Source organism: Notolepis coatsorum, assembly GCF_963971535.1.
Source record: "Notolepis coatsorum genome assembly, chromosome: 5".
Lineage (NCBI taxonomy): Eukaryota > Metazoa > Chordata > Actinopteri > Aulopiformes > Paralepididae > Notolepis > Notolepis coatsorum.
Genome location: NC_140169.1, coordinates 114,143,742 through 114,163,741, shown reverse-complemented (window position 1 = coordinate 114,163,741; position 20,000 = coordinate 114,143,742). Strand labels below are relative to the sequence as shown.

Sequence of the window (20,000 nt, the reverse complement as noted above, 5' to 3'; positions counted from 1 at the left end):
TACACTCCTGCTGTGACCTCATCACACCGTGTGTACACTCCTCCTGTGACCTCATCACACCGTGCGTACACTCCTCCTGTGACCTCATCACACCGTGTGTACACTCCTCCTGTGACCTCATCACACCGTGTGTACACTCCTCCTGTGACCTCATCACACCGTGCGTACACTCCTCCTGTGACCTCATCACACCGTGTGTACACTCCTGCTGTGACCTCATCACACCGTGTGTACACTCCTCCTGTGACCTCATCACACCGTGCGTACACTCCTGCTGTGACCTCATCACACTGTGCGTACACTCCTCCTGTGACCTCATCACACCGTGCATACACTCCTTCTGTGACCTCATCACACCGTGCGTACACTCCTCCTGTGACCTCATCACACCGTGTGTACACTCCTCCTGTGACCTCATCACACCCTGCGTACACTCCTGCTGTGACCTCATCACACCGTGTAACACATGACGTGTAATGATGTCGTGGAAATCTCCTCTAGTCACAGTCCAGGTCAGAGGGAACTTCAGGCGGGCAGCAGAGGAATAAGGGCAGGGGTACTAGCCGTCCCTGTGACAGATTGTAGCAATCAGCAAAACCTAGGATTTGCTTGCGAGGTCCATTTAGAAAATTCTCAAACAATTCAATTTGTTCTATGTATTATGAAGTGAACTGATGTAAAAAAATATATATGTATTTTCTTTTTTTTTTCATTGATATTCTATTGCATTAACTCAATCGTGTTTGCTCGCCAATCGTTGAACGCCAATCACATATATATATACGTAATTTGGTCCGTTTTCCTTTTTTCGATTTTAATATTCTATTCAGTGTCACGGACCTCTATGTTACCGTTAAAAGGCATACTGCGACCCCGCGAGTGCAATACTGGCCAGATCCTGCTAGGTGGCAGTATCACCCACCCTGTGAAACCCTGTTCCAGACTGTGTGTCACATCTAATCTCGTCCCGGCCGAGAATTTTGGTCCAGGCAAGTCTAGCGGTTCACCAGATCACATTGGAACGCGTACATGGCCCCTCGATGCATGTGTTGTGCCGGATTATGTCGGGACCCGATGGACACCAATACTGGAAATCGCGATCAGACAATTGGAATATTCTTTTTGGGATACCCCCGATCAAAGGTAAGGACTATCTGATGTCAATTCCACATTGATCCTACAATGATTTCATATCGATCCAGTCGATCAACGTATGTATGCCTCAAAAAACTACCCCCCCCCCCCCCCTTTGATGCATTCATGATAAACACAATACCTATTATCTACCTTTGATTTGGAAACAGGAGCGTGTCCAGGCGAGCAACACGAACGCATTTAGCAAAATTCACATATCGCTCCATAGCGCCGTTTTCAGGAATTAGCCAGGATCACTCTGAAACTATACAATATTCACGACGGGATAACACGTGAACGTATACATGAAAAAATGTATTCTTTTTCACATGTTGAACGAGTAATAGTTACTGTCAAATGAGCCATAGTATTGTCTCCATAGCTATAATATAGAATATAGATATAGCCCTGCAAACACACAGTGAAAATGCCTATATAAAGCGTGGTGCATTTAATACAGGATGAGGATAATAGCTGGCAGAGAAAGAGTTAAGAAAATCATGATGCATGGAGAATGGCTTGATAATGGAACCGTAATGCCAATAATGACAATGAGGTCCCTGGTGATTCCGAGCTGCATTATCATTTGAACAATTTGACAAGTCTCCTCCACACACACACACACACACACACACACACACACACACACACACACACACACACACACACACACACACACACACACACACACACACACACACACACACACACACACACACACACACACACACACACACACACACACACACACACACACACACACACACACACACACACACACACACACACACACACACACACACACACACACACACACACACACACACACACACACACACACACACACACACACACACACACACACACACACACACACACACACACACACACACACACACACACACACACACACACACACACACACACACACACACACACACACACACACACACACACACACACACACACACACACACACACACACACACACACACACACACACACACACACACACACACACACACACACACACACACACACACACACACACACACACACACACACACACACACACACACACACACACACACACACACACACACACACACACACACACACACACACACACACACACACACACACACACACACACACACACACACACACACACACACACACACACACACACACACACACACACACACACACACACACACACACACACACACACACACACACACACACACACACACACACACACACACACACACACACACACACACACACACACACACACACACACACACACACACACACACACACACACACACACACACACACACACACACACACACACACATACACACACACACATTTTTCATTTATTTAACCAGGAAGTCCCATTGAGATACAAGATCGGTTTGGGAGAGGGAGGTAAGTGGTTTTGGATTGTGTGTTGTGAAGTTTAGACTTCAGAGAGGGAGAGTAAAGTACAGAAAAAAAAAGGTACCGTTGGGTACCAGTATCGATTCCCAGGTAAAAAGAAACATTTTCAGGCTCGGTGTCCCGAAAATACCCATGCGTAGGCCAGATGCAAGCCGCATTTTACAATAAACCTCTGTGGGACTTTTTATTATAATCGTAAATTTAATCGCAATCGCAATATCTGTCAGAAAAATTGCAATTAGATTATTTCCCAAAATCGTGCAGCCCTAATACACACAATTGTTAAGGGGATGCAGACCAGAGAAGGACTTTCATCTTGTTTACATCACAGTCCCCCATTTTCAATTCATCGTAACATTTATGTAAAGAATTTATGAATTGTAAAATATTTCAATAAATGTGAAGATGTTAATGCTATACTACTACATAAAGTGAATGTATACTGAATTTGTCTTACGCTTCCATTCATTTAATGCAGGGATGTTCACAGCATCTCACTTTCAACCAGGTATCTGATTCATTTAATGTAGCAACTAGTAAGACCAACTAACCAAGGAGCTGATCACCGACTACAGGTGGGGAGGAGAGGGACACGACCCCATCCACATCAACGGGGTCGCAGTGGAAAGGGTCGCCAGCTTCAAATTCCTCGGGGTCCACAACACCGAGAAACTGGACTGGGGAGAGCACACTGGCCATGTGGTGAAGAAGGCTCAACAACGCCTCTACCACCTCAGGCACCTTAACAAATTTGGCATGGGGCCACAGATCCTCAGGGCCTTCTACAGAGGTACCACGGAGAGCGTACTGACAGGATGCACCACCGCATGGTTTGGTAATGCCAACCAAAGCGACCGCAGAGCACTGGAGAGAGTAGTGCGAACGGCCAAGAAGATCTGTGGAAGCAAGCTACCCACCATAGTCAGTATCTTCACTGAGCGGTGCGTCAGCAAGGCACACAGGGTTCCGAAAGACCCCAGCCACCCCAACCACAAACTGTTCGAGCTCATGCCGTCTGGCAGACGGTACCGTAGTCTCAGATCCACCTCCAAAAGAACTCTGAACAGCTACTTCCACCGGGCCAACAGGCTACTGACTGAGAGACTCTGAACCATCATGGTCACCTACAAAATGTCTTAAAGTAATATTGTATAGTATAGGATTATTTTAAGTATATTTGTTGTATTGCAATATTGTATTTGTATGTATATAATGTATTTTATGTATATAATGTATATTATTTATTTAATGTATGTGCACACTACTACGGTTGAAGAGCCTAGGAAAACAAGAATCTCACGTTTTGGGAATGTATATACATTCTAAAAAGCTGTGACAATAAACCTATCTATCTATCTATCTATCTATCTATCTATCTATCTATCTATCTATCTATCTATCTATCTATCTATCTATCTATCTATCTATCTATCTATCTATCTATCTATCTATCTATCTATCTATCTATCTATCTATCTATCTATCTATCTATCTATCTATCTATCTATCTATCTATCTATCTATCTATCTATCTATCTATCTATCTATCTATCTATCTATCTATCTATCTATCTATCTATCTATCTATCTATCTATCTATCTATCTATCTATCTATCTATCTATCTATCTATCTATCTATCTATCTATCTATCTATCTATCTATCTATCTATCTATCTATCTATCTATCTATCTATCTATCTATCTATCTATCTATCTATCTATCTATCTATCTATCTATCTATCTATCTATCTATCTATCTATCTATCTATCTATCTATCTATCTATCTATCTATCTATCTATCTATCTATCTATCTATCTATCTATCTATCTATCTATCTATCTATCTATCTATCTATCTATCTATCTATCTATCTATCTATCTATCTATCTATCTATCTAGTAGTTCACCCAGTCCTTGTTGGACTGATAAGTGGTTGCCTAGTGGAGATTTAGGATTCACTGTGTACCCTTGCCTATTATTGATTGATTGATTGAAAACTTTATTAACAGATTGTAGAATGGGTACAATACAGTACGGCTCAATACACACAATTGTTAAGGGGATGCAGACCAGAGAAAGACTTTCGTCTTGTTTACATCAGGGTCCCCCATTTTCAATTCATAATGACATTTATGACAGACACAATATACAGATATATATCATGACATACAGATATACAGTACTTTTACATTTGTGACATACATGATATGCCAATATACAGTACTGTTAAACAGAGATCCTAACAGAAAATATACATACGAGGGGGAGGAGACTGTACATTGGGAGGAGGGGAGGGGGGGGGGGGGAAATCTCCCTTATTTTCAAATCCCAATGTTGACAGCTATGGTCTAATGGAGGACGTTTAGTCCAGGGGACCGTACCCGACACTGCTCCTCCCACTCTCCATTCATCATAACTGAGCCTAGGGAGCAGTCTGATCTGGAGCACCACCTATACTGGAAGCCCTGGGAGAACCACATCGTTAGTGGAGCACCACCCATACTGGAAGCCCTGGAAGAACCACATCGTTAGTGGAGCACCACCCATACTGGAAGCCCTGTAAGAACCACGTCGTTAGTGGAGCACCACCCATACTGGAAGCCCTGGAAGAACCACGTCGTTAGTGGAGCACCACCCATACTGGAAGCCCTGGAAGAACCACGTCGTTAGTGGAGCACCACCCATACTGGAAGCCCTGGGAGAACCATGTCGTTAGTGGAGCACCACCCATACTGGAAGCCCTGGAAGAACCACGTCGTTAGTGGAGCACCACCCATACTGGAAGCCCTGGAAGAACCACGTCGTTAGTGGAGCACTGAACTTGGTAGATCTGCTTTTGGCTTTTCTGCTCCGAAACTCTGAAACTAGACACTCTAGTGCCTATGGGTTGGTTTAGAACCTTGATGACCAATCAGGTCACCACAATATGTAGTTTTTAAATTGTTACCTCTGTTTTTGTTTTTGAAGTGTGTTCTTAATTGTTCTGATTGTCTGATGTTTCTGTATTTATTAACGCACTATGCCATAACAACTCAACGACACTGTGAATGTTGTCCATAGTTGATATGCTTCCCTGGGCGAACCCCCCCCCCCCCCCCCCCCCCCCCACGTGCCATTATTCATTTTCATCCACCGACAAGTTTCACCCTTAAAATATTGCATAATTAACATTTGACAAATCCTGTATCAAACAAATACTTTTATCAAACAATTCAACAACAAACAACAGACTGTATCCTCTTCTTATTGCATCTGACCGAGTGATCCCCCTCCCCCCCTCCCCACGTCGTATGGTCACAAACAGGGCGTCCACGGTGACAAGGTTAATCAACCTGACGTGCAATGAGCGATAGAAAAAAGATTGCGCAAATGTCATCATTCAGGGGGGAGGGGGATAATAATCTTCATGCCGCCCTCAACAAGAGGCCGCTCTGGGAAGGGTCACCCATGCCGCAGACCGCCACTGCACACATCACACGTTTGATGTACCTGTAACAGAGTGGAATCTTTGAACAGTGTCCTCCAGTGTCACATGACTACACTATAAAACTGCTGTATGTCATGGCAGAGCCGTGATGCAGCACAGGCGCTGACCTTTCTGAGACATGGCTTTAATCTCTACGTGTGCTCAGGGAAAACACAAAAGCTGTATTGGAAAATGGTTGTTGTGAGGCAGCTAGAAATCTCTATTGACAAGAGCAATGCCAAATGAATTGTTATGCGAGACCAGATTCGACTGATCAAATGGATATACAAATAGTTTAAAATATATTTGTTGTGCAGGTGCCATAAATGAAAAGATTCCCCTGTCCTCACCATAGGGGTTCAAGGCTCAAAGTGCATCTATATGCCATAAGGTAAACTCAGCCTACAGGGGGAAAAAATATACAGAATGAGACCATGGTGTAATAGCTAAATATCAATAGTCTGGGGCTATACAGTATATGTATTAACTGTAGATGAACGAGCTGTCCCAACACCAGGGAGATGAGCGGGCTCAATTAAATGACCTCCGCCACGCCCCCATGAGCACACACTCCCAGGACCAACCACAAGACATGAATCCTTTTCCCATAAATACCCAAGAGTCGAGGCGGGGAGGATAATAGAAAAAAAAACTCGAAAGAGTCCCTCCGTCTCTCTCTTGCCGTCGGGTGTGCTTGCACGCACGCACGCACGCACGCACGCACGCACGCACGCACGCACGCACGCACGCACGCACGCACACACACACACACACACACACACACACACACACACACACACACACACACACACACACACACACACACACACACACACACACACACACACACACACACACACACACACACACACACACACACACACACACACACACACACACACACACACACACACACACACACACACACACACACACACACACACACACACACACACACACACACACACGCACATACACTCTCACACGCACATACACTCTCACACACACACACACAGGGCCAGAGAGGGAGGCCTGATGTGTTGGGATGGTGTATAATTACACGGCACAGGCTCATTTAATCAATCACTTTCAGGCAGGTGGGAGGGGAGAGCAGGGGAAGCGCTGCCGGGACGGCCCAGTCTCCGGCCCCCCTATCGTTGGCCAGCACCGCTGGCTGGCTGTCAGCCGAGGGTCTCCTGATCCATGTTGGTTAAAGGTGCATTAATCTGGGTTTGGCAGGGTAATCAACAACCCAACTCAACTGTGAAATTGAATTCCGCGGTGGAACATCGTCCGGCCGCTTTTTATGCTAAGGCTGCAGAAAAAGGGAAAGTGCCGCAACATCAATTTGTCACAGAGAACTGCGGCACTGTGTGTGTGTGTGTGTGCGTGAGTGTGTGTGTGTATGTGTCTGTGTGCACGTACGCTTGTGTGTATGTGTATATATGTGTGTGTGTGTGTGTGTGTGCGTGTGGCCAAGTCCCTGTTCTGTCTACCATCGCACCCCCACTGGCTCACAACAATGGCAAGGAGGGGAAAAAAGGAGGATTTAGTTCAGTGGAACGAGTGGATTGAATGAAAGAAAGAGAGGAGAGAGAGAGAGAGAGAGAGAGAGAGAGAGAGAGAGAGAGAGAGAGAGAGAGAGAGAGAGAGAGAGAGAGAGAGGGTTTGTTACAAGGTCCATGAGCCTAGAATAATGGTTCTTAAGCTGCCAGATCACTTACTGTCCTCATCATTTTATTTAGTTTTTCTTTGACAAGTGTCATAATAAACCTCTTAGAGCCTCTTCATAGACATAATACATATAAAGGTGTTTTGATTGGCAGGCCTTCACATCTACTGTAGCCTACTTCCCCGCTCCTCTTTACGTTTGACTAAATAACAAACAATCCTGATGTATGAAATTCGAACAACCCTTCAGTTTCTTGTTTTCATACACTTTACAGTACAGGCAGCTCATGCAATTCCCCATGAAAGTAACGCGACACTGTACACGTCTCCAGTGGAAACAAGTACAACCATCCAGAGACAGAGAAGCATTTGTGTGAAAATGTAGCGCCCCCACAACAACCCCCCACCTTCCGATCCCTTTATTCTTGCATCCTCCATAACTGTTTTTGTACACGCATGTGCATTTCTACTGAGTGGCTATTTACAGAGGCGTGCAGGTTAAATGGTTTTTCATCAAGGCGCCCTGGGATCTACATCAGCAAACCCTCGCTCCCCTTCTCCTCCGCTGCGAGACTCACGCCGCGTGTGAAGGTGGGACGGGGTGCGATAGTGTTACACACACTCCTACCTTATGAGCCTAGTGGGACACCGTGATAATATGAAGGTCTTTTGAGAACGCTATCAAGGAGAGGAGAGGAGAGAGAGAGGAGAGGAGAGGAGAGGAGAGGAGAGGAGAGGAGAGGGAGAGGAGAGGAGAGGAGAGGAGAGGAGAGGAGAGGAGAGGAGAGGAGAGGAGAGGAGAAGAGAGGAGAGGAGAAGAGAGGAGAGGAGAGGACAGGGCACTATCTTCATCTGAACTCTGTTATTGAAGCTGCCACCTTTCAATCTCTAATCTGTCCTCACCATTCTCTGTGTTATTTTACAACCCTGTGATGCATTTGCTGCGGTATTCGTTTGGATTTCCCCCTTACGTGGGTGGAGCTATACCACAGCAGTCAAAAGCAAGCAGGTAAAGAGGGGGATTTAAAACATTGGCTAAATCTGTAGAGAGGAGATAACACTGATAATTTGCACTGCGGAAACACAACGTTACATTAATACGACCAGTAGGAGGGTTGGTTATTGTTATTATACTGTTTCTACAGAGTCTCCTCCAGGGGTCCACACGCACATGCACGTGCACACGCACAGACACGCGCACACGCACACACACACACACACACACACACACACACACACACACACACACACACACACACACACACACACACACACACACACACACACACACACACACACACGCACACACACACACACACGCACACACACACACACACCACACACACACACACACACACACACACACACACACACACACACACACACACACACACACACACACACAGCCTGCTGCTCCACTGGAGCATGTCACAGCCAGTTGGTATGGAGGGACAGATGCTTCTGCAGTGTGGTCTTCCACCAGCACCAACACAGAGACTCACACAGAAAGGAAATGGAGAATTCTGGTTTAGTTCAGCCCAATCCAGTTTAGTCCGGTCTGGTTTGGTTTGAAAGTGAGAAGACACTATTATGCTCGTGTTCTATACCTTGATGATCTCATACTCTGATGTCCTCTTGTTCTGTGCCTGGATCCCTGTTCTTTGACCGTGTGTAACTCTGTACTCTCGTCCTCTCTCCTCAGCCTGCTTGGCGAAGACCTGGAGACACTGGCTGGGTCACAAGGAACTGCTCTGAACACCTGCCTGGCTGACTACCCCGTACGCGTTCTGACCCCCGTCTGTCTGACTCTCTTGTCCCCTGCGCACACCCGGGACATTATGAGTATCTCCCCCGTGTATCGACCCCTGCCTGGACATTGATCATCTCTATTAAATATACCCATATTGGGTTTTCACAAGATCTGTCTCTGTCTGCATATTGGGTTCAGTTCTACACCCTGACAAAACGATGGCGTTTAAAAACAAACGAGTCAGGTAATCATGAGTATATAAGTCCAATAGTGTATTCTGTCTGTTGTTCTGATTATTTTGGTTTCCTAACATCGTTCCCACAGCATTTGCTCGAATTCGGTCTCCAAATTAAATTAACCCTGGAAAGATGTAGTTTTTCAGCATTTATCGCTTTTTACTAGTAGAGAGAGAGAGAGAGGAAGAACGGGAGACAGAGTGGGGGGAAAACATTCAGCAAATGACGCCGGGTCCGGGAATCGAACCCGGGTCGGCCGTGCCGCGACGCAGTGCGTTGCATGGTTCGCCACTTGGGCGCCCCTTGTAGATCCCATTTAATTATGCTCAACTCTGCTCCCGTCAAATATCAGACCAATTGAATAAGTGGAACCATATAAACCCTCTACCTAGAGAAATGCCTCTGGTAAAAAAAAACATAACATTGTGGCATCACCTGACTCTCCAGGTCTATGGTATTAAAATGATCACCTGACTCTTCAGGTCTATGGTATTAAAACGATCACCTGACTCTTCAGGTCTATGGTATTAAAACGATCACCTGACTCTTCAGGTCTATGGTATTAAAACGATCACATGACTCTTCATGTCTATGGTATTAAAACGATCACCTGACTCTTCAGGTCTGTGGTATTAAAACGATCACCTGACTCTTCAGGTCTATGGTATTAAAACGATCACCTGACTCTTCAGGTCTATGGTATTAAAACGATCACCTGACTCTTCAGGTCTATGGTATTAAAACGTTCACCTGACTCTTCAGGTCTATAGGTCGTCAAGATATAATTAGTTGACTGAATAATAAGACAGGTTTTTTGTGGGTTGACAGAATGTTTGTTTGAGCTCTTATACCCAAATGATTTCATAGCCGTGTTTGAACCAAACAGTGAGCTCACGAGTCATATCCCAGAACCAGGGTCACAGCCGGTCACCCTCTCCATCCTCTCCAGTCCAGTTGTCAATGCAGCTGTACTTAGGTGTGACGTCACATTTACTGGCTACAAAATGTATTGAATATTCAGAACAGCAGCGTGGTGCCATGCACATCCAGATATAGGTACCAGGCTGAGTGCCAGCGAGTATAAACAAGAGAAAAGCCTGCACGCTAATCTGCGTTCACGTACGCCTTACAATGTTTCAATCCAGCTGGATGTTCGTCGGTTCAGCACCAATGTTTCGATCTGATCAGATCTATTAATTTACGAATGAGGAAATGCACTTGTGTGACTGTATTAACGTAACAAAGATCCAAAACGGATCGGAACGTCGTCCCCATAAAAAATAGTAACGCAGTTCCTTGTTCGTCTGTATTTAAATATTCACTAATACAAATGAAGCTGTGCTAGCGCATAGAGGGGGACGACGACTAATGAACTGAAATCCAATGTATTCTTGATTCTCGTGACTGAGTCTGAGAGGATTGGTTCATTCCCCGCCACACGCTCCGCTCCTTTAAGGTACTGTGTTGATTGATGCATTCCCCGCCACACGCTCCGCTCCTTTAAGGTGCTGTGTTGATTGGTGCATTCCCCGCCACACGCTTTTGGAGCAAGTATCAATTCCAGCGCGCACCTGTCATAGTTTTTGATTAGCGCCCCAGAGGCTTTTTATACTGGGACTTCCCTTCAATCGATGTCGGGTTGTTTTGGAATACAACTGCTTTTGCCTGCTTTTTCCCCGTTGCTGTGCCTCGTCTACTTTCCCTCCAGGACTTTCTGTGGAGATCCGCTGATGAGAACCTTGTTCCCCGTTTGGAGCTGCGCCTCGTTTACCCGCTTTACGCGTTTGCGCTTGGGTGAGTTGGAACCAAACCCCTCTGGATTATTCTGTCTGTGTGTGTGACGAACACCGAAGATTATCATTTTTGCTTGCACTGGACTCAGTTGAAGTGTGTGTTTAGAAGAGACACTGAAGATATCATTTCTGTTTGCACTAAACTCAGCTAACTTGTGTGTTGTGGAGAACACTGAAGATTGGCACTGTTCATTGGTTCTGGACACAGCTATGGGAGGAGGGAACCACACTGCCTCTGTGTTTCCTTGGACTGTTATTGATATCTCTCTCTCTCTCCGTTTTCCACCTCGAGTTAAAGCTGGGAGTATCTGCAGAGCCGCTACAACGTCAAGTACCGATTCCCCACCGCTATCACCAGGAGGATCTGCAGAGCCGCAGAGAACTCTGCCGATGGCAGTCTCCCTTGTTGTTTCATAATTGTTACTTTACCCCTTTTGTGACTCTGTAAATAAATACGCCCTAGTATTTGGCTAACTCTGAACTTCCTGTCTGTGCCGTGCGTTTGAGGTCGGTTCAAACCCTAACAGAGTCTCTCGTCTCGCTCCAGCTGAAGATAATTATCCTCGACTCTCAAAAGATAATAAGTGAACTATGTTTTTCGGTCTTTTTAAAAAGAAAAGACAGAAAAAGACAAAAAGCTATGGCCTGATTATAATTCCTCCTCACATAGGCTTCTCTCTGTAAGTCTGTGTCTGTCTGCCTGAATGAGTCAGTGAGAGTGACAGATGGAGAAACAAAAAAAACTCAATAATGGCGTTCTCTCTCTCTCTCTCTCTCTCTCTCTCTCTCTCTCTCCCTCTCTCTCTCTCTCCCTCTCTCCCTCTCTCTCTCTCCCTCTCTCCCTCTCTCCCTCCCTCCTGCCTCTCTCGCTCACGGCTATCTGGCTGATGGTCAGTGTGAAGCGTTAATTCATTTGCACGCAGGGAGAGAAAGGGAGGCTGCTGTAAAAAAAAAAAAAAAAAAGTAATTCTGTGTCCGTCGGCAGCGCCTGCAGCCACTGATTAACGACTGACACCACGTCTATCTGGCAGGCAGGCCAGCGACATGGAGAGAGAGTACAGAGAGAGAGAGAGAGAGAGAGAGAGAGAGAGAGAGAGAGAGAGAGAGAGAGAGAGAGAGAGAGAGAGAGAGAGAGAGAGAGAGAGAGAGAGAGAGAGAGAGAGAGAGAGGGAGAGAGAGGGAGAAAGAGAAAGGGAGAGAAAGAGAGGGAGAGAGAGATAGAGAGAGAGAATAATGTGTGTGTGTGTGTGTGTGTGTCTGTGTGTGTGTGTGTGTGTGTGTGTGTGTGTGTGTGTGTGTGTGTGTGTGTGTGTGTGTGTGTGTGTGTGTGTGTGTGTGTGTGCGTGCGTGTGTGTGTGACAATAAGTCAGTGTAATTCCCTCTGCTCTGGTTCTCAGGGTATTGTCAGGGATTACTGTGTTGTCAGGAAACATGTTTCCTGGCCAGTGGTTTATACTGTACTGACCTCAACGTGCTCAGTCCTCACAGCACCTCAGCCACTACTGCATTAAAGGACAGGTTGACTTTTTTCAAGCCCTATTTAGACATTGTGTGACATTCTGTTGACCAGTACAGGCCATGGTTTCACCCATCGCTTTAGCTTTGTGCTGTATCCTTTCACCAGGCCAAGCCCAATCCAACCCAAAAAGTGTTTTAGCCTTCAAAAACCACAATATATGTCCTTTTCCAAAACAGGAAGCTCACAGCATAATCAGATGTGGCTTCATATGTTCTACTGAGTAAATGGTCATAAACTGTACATTGTATCAAAAGTTATATTGAGTTTCATAGGCCAAGGTAACTTAGATAGCACAAGGCTTATGAAACTCGTTAGGCTATAGTGTTTGATACGATGTATGGCTTGTAACGTCTTGGGTCCGTCATATCTGAAACCACATTGTGTTAAATGAGTGTGTGGCACAAATGACGGCTATATTCTCACCTTGGCTAGCGTCTGTGAGTTGGTGAGACTCTCTGAGAGGCGGGGGTAGGTGTAGGAGCTGTAAGGGTGGGCCTGAGGGGGGCTCTTGAAAGCCCCACTGGCCCCGTAGGGCACATTGGGCTCCTGAAGCCCAGAGCCCGACCGGGACCGCTGCCGTATGGCCGGCGTGGGACTGGTCTGCGTCACGTAGGAACTCTTGGGCCTCTTTTCGTAGTCGTCCCGTAGGCCACCGTAGCTCCACTCGCTGTCCGGGTAGTTGATCTGTTCGCTGTGGAGCGAGGCACGGGACGGCGTGCCGAGCGAGGCGTCCCGGTAGTCCTGGCTGGACGAGCCCCCGACAGATGCCCGGTAGTATCCGCTGGAGCCGACCCCGCTACCCACCGTGGAGGCCACCTCGTCGGCCGAGCGCACCTTGTTCTCTAGGTAGGTGTGGTAGTCCGGGGGCAGCTTGGAATAGTCCGATTTTTGGGGCATGGCGTCAGGGTAGAAGTGGCTGCGTATGGGGTGCGAGTGTCCGTTCTGTTTGGGGAAACGGTAGTGCCTCCCCATGGCCCAGTCTCCATCTATGGAGAAGCTCGGCTTGCCGGGCTCCAGGGAGAAGTCCCGGCTGGAAGTGTCCAGGTCACACGAGTAGCGGGAGTAGTAGTGGCCGAAGCCGTTCTCCTCCGGGGCATTGGGGTGTCCACCGCTAGGGGGTTTGGAGCCACTGCCGGCCTGGTGGGGTCCCGTCAGGCTTTCCTTACGCAGGGAGTTGGATCGTGTCACTGAGATGCTGTCGAACTCCTCCAGGAGGCCGTTGATGGAGGCGTCCTTGGGAGGTCGGTTCCCTCGGACGATGGTCTACAGGAGAAACACACACACCGATAAAGTTAGAACCCGGAGAACTAGCTGGCCGCTAGCTTGATGGATGTCTTGTAAAACAGCCCTGATACCTGGCTTGCAGTACATTCCATTCCATTTCAGTTCAGTGCAGAAAACCTCTGACTGAAAGCTGAAAGAGATGAATTGGAATTCCCAGTGTTGTCGAATTCTATTCATTCTTGGCACTTTTTTTCTCTCCATTTTTTTCCGGCTGGAATTTCAATTCATGTGTATCAGGGCATCAGTGACAAGTATGAAATCAATCATCACTTGCGAGAAATGAATGCCAGAGTCTTGTCATCTAAAAACAATAGCAGGCATCATTCTGCACAACCACCGCTAGTCGTTGTGAGTCAAAAAGAAAAAAAAGGATGGAGATAAATGGAGGGAAACCTCAAATGCTCAGGAGGAGATCATCAGAAGTGAGGAAGAGACTAATTCCTGACCCATTTCTCTCGCTACAGATTAGCTTAATTTTCCGTGGGCTGATCAGGTTACATTAACAGTCGTGACACTTAGTGCCACGCACTTAAAGCATGTGAGCGCACGCTCATCCCGCACGCAAGGACAGACACCCACAGACACACAGAACACACACACACATCTGTTTGGAAGTCAAAGAAGATGAAACAACAGGAGCATCGCTCATCCCCTCCTACCCGGCGCTAAGCTCTTTTCACGGCTGTGTCGTGAGTCACAGGGAGCTGTGTTACAACGGCAGGCTGAAAGGCTGCTCTCTCTGGGAGAAATCAAAGGCTGTGTGTGTGTGTGTGTGTGTGTGTGTGTGTGTGTGTGTGTGTGTGTGTGTGTGTGTGTGTGTGGTGATGTTGTTCTGTCATGTTCGACCAGAGAACTAAGAGAACATTAAGGTGAAAAGCAAACGTAGAGACCAATGATGACGCAGCTTTTTATCTTAATAATAATGGATTGGATTTATATAGCGCTCTTCTCTGACTGACTGTTGCTCTGACTCAGAGCGCTTCACAGAGTCCATTATTCGTTCATACACAGTCATACCGGTGGTGGTAAGCTACAATTGCAGCCAGAGCTGCCCTGAGGCAGACTCACGGAAGCGTGGCAAATAATCAACACCTACGGCCCCTCCGACCACCACCAACATTCATTCACATGCATACACATTCATACGAGGCAAGTAGGTTAAGTGTCTTGCCCAAGGACACAACGGCAATGGGATGGACATGGGCTTGAGCGGGATTCGAACCACCAACCATTCAATCATTGGACGCCCCGCTCTACCCTTGAGCCACGCCACCCCATCTTCTCTATCTTTCTCCCGTCTTGGCTTTTTTGGAGGGAAAAAGGTAGGCTATAATAGAACAGTAGGGGCACATCCTGTAGTTTGATCGCTGAGAGGAGGATTTACAGCTAGTGTTACATTCTCTTAGTCCTTCAGTCCTCCGACTGGGTTGTTCTGACCAACAGAATCGTCAGTCAGTAGGTGATGATATGAAGGCAAGTTGTGGTTTTCCTTCCAACTTACCCTCACCTCTGTAGTGAACAGGAAGGATTCATTTGATTCAAGATTCAAGAGATTTATTCGTCACATACATACACGAGACATATAGTGAAATGAAGGTGGCCATGCCCGCTTTGATTGTGCAAAAAAATACAAATAATAATAGAATAAAATAGAATAGATAATAAAATAGACATGATAAAAAGCACTATTTTCCAAAAGTTATTCTCAGAAATGACTTATATTTTGAAACAATTTAAGGCCAAAACATGTAAAAAGAAAAACAAAAGATAAAAAAGATTATTAATATATATATATTTTTTTATATCTGCCCATATCGGCCCTATCTTGATATCGGACCGATACCGATGTGTAAAAAAACTGCCATATCGGCCGATATTATATCGGCGGCCAATATATCATGCATCACTAAGTTATACTATATCTAACTATGCTATACTAGCTATACTAACTAATAAATATACTATACAAAATCATACAGTTATGTTTTTTTTTCTTTTCTTTAAAGTGACCTTTTCTTTTGTCCAAAATAGTCTTTTGACTATACCTTTGGATGAATAAGATATGAAGAATTCGTAAGAACTAACCTAAACTAACATACATTGTGTTTTATAATCTCAGTTAATGGTGTATTATAATTCCCATATGGGATAGAGACGACAGAAGTGGCATGATATGAAAATAAAGATCACATTCATTGTGAGTAACTTGTAAGTCAACAGAATTGCTAAAGCCATTCATAAAGAGTAGACTACTAAAAGACAAACTCTTTCAAACAAACTTGTGATATGTGATATGACATCTCATAATCTTCAAGCAATGACAAAACAAAACACGGCTGCGTGTGCTCCGCTGCACGTCGTGAGTCGTGTCCACCACAGACGGTGTTAGCTTAACACGCCCGCGCTTCAAACAGTGTCCCGTCAGCAGGTCTCCTAGACACTCTTTGACAGGCCTCTCGCCCTCCCTGTCTGTCACATCACGTCTGTATCATACATGGCTCCCCCATGTCACATGTGCTGAGCCAGAGCCAGAGAAGCGCTGGGATAATCAGCACCTATCAACTCCACTTATGCTGACACAGGGACACGTCTACTGCACATGTCACGGTTACATGGCTAGCTAACACAACTCTTTCTCTCATCTGTCCGTCCGTCTGTCCGCCGGTCTATCCATTCATCTGTCCACCCATCCACCATTCATTCATTCCCTTCATCCATCCACCATCTTCCTCTTTTCATTCCCTCTATTCCTCTGTCTGTACAATCATACTGTATGGCCGTCCACCCATCCATCTACGATATCATCATCCATCCGTCCATCCCTCTTTTCTCATCAATCCCCTATAACTCTCTCTACCTCCATTCTCTCTCCATTTTATAGCTCTCTTTCTCCTCCGTTTGGTTGCACGGTGTTGTGAACTGGAACCCAAGGTGAAATGTCCCATAAAACAGTGTGTATAGTCTATGTGAGAGGCTTAGTGGGTGAGAGGGGGTGAGGGACCAATGGTCTTTTAGACAGTGTGTATAGTCTATCTGAGAGGCTTAGTGGGTGAGAGGGGGTGATGGTCCAATGGTCTTTTAGACAGTGTGTATAGTCTATGTGAGAGGCTTAGTGGGTGAGAGGGGGTGAGGGTCCAATGGTCTTTTAGACAGTGTGTATAGTCTATCTGAGAGGCTTAGTGGGTGAGAGGGGGTGAGGGACCAATGGTCTTTTAGACAGTGTGTATAGTCTATGTGAGAGGCTTAGTGGGTGAGAGGGGGTGAGGGTCCAATGGTCTTTTAGACAGTGTGTATAGTCTATGTGAGAGGCTTAGTGGGTGAGGGTCAAATGCAAGCCTATTCCTCGAGATGAAAGAGCCAATAATTCAACCATAACAACCAAAAGGCAACGAATGACAGCGTTTGGAACCCAGCTGGGGTGCAGAGAGAGTGATTTGCACGATCCAAACAACCTACAAAGCCCTGTTTGGAAATACTGCGAGTCATCTGGACTCGCGTGAGTCCATGCCAGTGCGTTGTGCGTCTGTTGCACGTTCAGTGTGAGACCAATACATGGCAGAAGGGTACACTGTAAAATATTTATGTTTTTTCATGGAATTCACTGTATTATTTTACGATTACATTTATATTTAGTCATTTAGCTGACGCTTTTATCCAAAGCGATTTACAAGTTCTGTACGACAAGACAGCAAGAAGGGTACAACTCTATCAGCTGAGTAACAATGCTCATCAAAGTGTTGCGTGTTACAGTGTAGGTTAGTTTATTAGGACAAGTGCATGACAGTAAGGTTAGTTAGGGTTACATTTTTTTTTTTTTTTTTTATTATTTATTTCAGATACTGGTTGAAGAAGTGCGTCTTTAGTCAACGGTGAAAGATTGGACGTGTTTCGGCTGTCCTAACTGGGGTGGGTAGTTCATTTCACAATTGTGGGGCAAGGACTGAGAATAGGCGGCTTCTCTTTGATGACCCTCTCGTTATTTTACGATTACTTTTGTTTTTCTACTTAAGTGTAAATGCCATACAAATACAGTAAATTACCCTTTATCAAAATATTAACCAATAAAGGTTGTAATCTGTAAATGTATTTGATTTTACTGTAATTTGACAGTAAGTATTTGGCAACCATTGATGCCAGACATTTGCCGTTTTCTTGCAGCTTTTTTTCTTACAGTGTATGCTGGGAACATTTGTCTTTTCAATTAACCGTGATCACGAAGATCTGATCAGAGAACATGTGCCGTCCCCCGTTCTCTTGACACAGGGTTACAACAGGGTTATACTGAACCACGCAGTAAAACTACATATATTCTTCTTGTTCTTTATCATTATCATAATAAATACATAATAAACCATTATTATTAGTATTATTGCTATCAAATAGATGATTGATTGTTTCTTGGGGCCTTGGTCAAATATCCTTGGTATTTATTTAAAATGATAAGCAGATCTCTGGTATTGCATTAATAATAATCACAAATATGCGTTGGCTAAATTAGAAAAAAATATCCTTCTTTTCTCATTACATTCACCTACAGAACGACAACAATCAAATGCATTATTTGATATTTTCATAAATCCTGTACCTATTAGTGCACTATGAATTTCTTTATTTGAGGACTCGTACTAATACTGCACTGTAATGTTACACTGTGGTATGAAATTGCAATAGATACGTCAATCATTAAGGAGGTGAGATCAGAGCTGTGAGAGATGTTAAATTATATGGATTGTGTCAATTCAGCACTAATTCAATCAACAAAACAACATGTCAGATATCTAATAAAACATAATCTCTGTTTGGTTCAAAATCAATAAGCATGTGTCAAGGAGCATGACAAGTACAAGGGAGAGAGAGGGAGAGAGAGATTGTGGGGTGAAAGTGGGGTAGAGCGAAAGAGAGGGAGGAAGGGACAGAGAGGAAGAGAGAGAAAGCAAGAGAAAGAAAGGCGAGAGAGAGTGATGGAGAGAAAGAAAGAGAGAGAGATAGATGGGGGTTGAGAGACAGAGAAATGGAGGGGGGAGCAAGAGAGAAAGAGGGGGGGAGGTAGAGAAGAGAGGGGACAGAGGGAGAGAAAAAGAGGGGGCAGGGGGAGGAAGAGAGCGAGAAGAGGGAGATGGAGAGAGAAAAGGAGAGAGAGAGAGAGAGAGAGAGAGACAGACAGACAGACAGACAGACAGACAGACAGACAGACAGACAGACAGACAGACAGACAGACAGACAGACAGACAGACAGACAGACAGACAGACAGACAGACAGACAGACAGACAGACAGAGACAGAGAGAGAGAGAGAGAGAGAGAGAGGGAGAGAGAGAGAGAGAAAGAGATAAAGAGCGAGCGAGAGAGAGAGAGACAGACAGAGAGAGACAGAGAGAGAGAGAGATAGACAGAGAGAGAGAGAGAGAGAAAGAGAGAGAGAGAGAGAGAGAGAGAGAGAGAGAGAGAGAGAGAGAGAGAGAGAGACAGAGAGAGAAAGAGACAGAGAGACAAAGAGAGAGAAAGAGAGACAGAGAGAGCGAGAGCAGGGGGTGAGGAAAGTGCAGGGGAAGTTAGAGAGACAAGGTTAATTGTGTGCCAAATCACTGTCAAACGGTCGGCATCAAGCCGCCTCAGCCCTGAAAATCTCCCCATTAATTTGAATTAGGGGACTGATACTGGCTTACTTACTCCGCCCCCCCCCCCCCCCCCCCCCCT

At 45.4% G+C, this 20,000-nt stretch overlaps 1 protein-coding gene across 1 annotated transcript in view; it reads right to left on the bottom strand.

The window, feature by feature from the left end:
- pak5 (p21 protein (Cdc42/Rac)-activated kinase 5) overlaps nt 1–20,000 on the bottom strand; it is a gene marked incomplete at both ends in the record, with an annotated part of 134,108 nt that overhangs the window by 60,295 nt on the left and 53,813 nt on the right. The window contains one exon of the mRNA XM_084314663.1: nt 13,444–14,283. Coding sequence (XP_084170789.1) covers nt 13,444–14,283 — 840 coding nt within the window. The remainder of the gene's footprint in view (nt 1–13,443; nt 14,284–20,000) is intronic.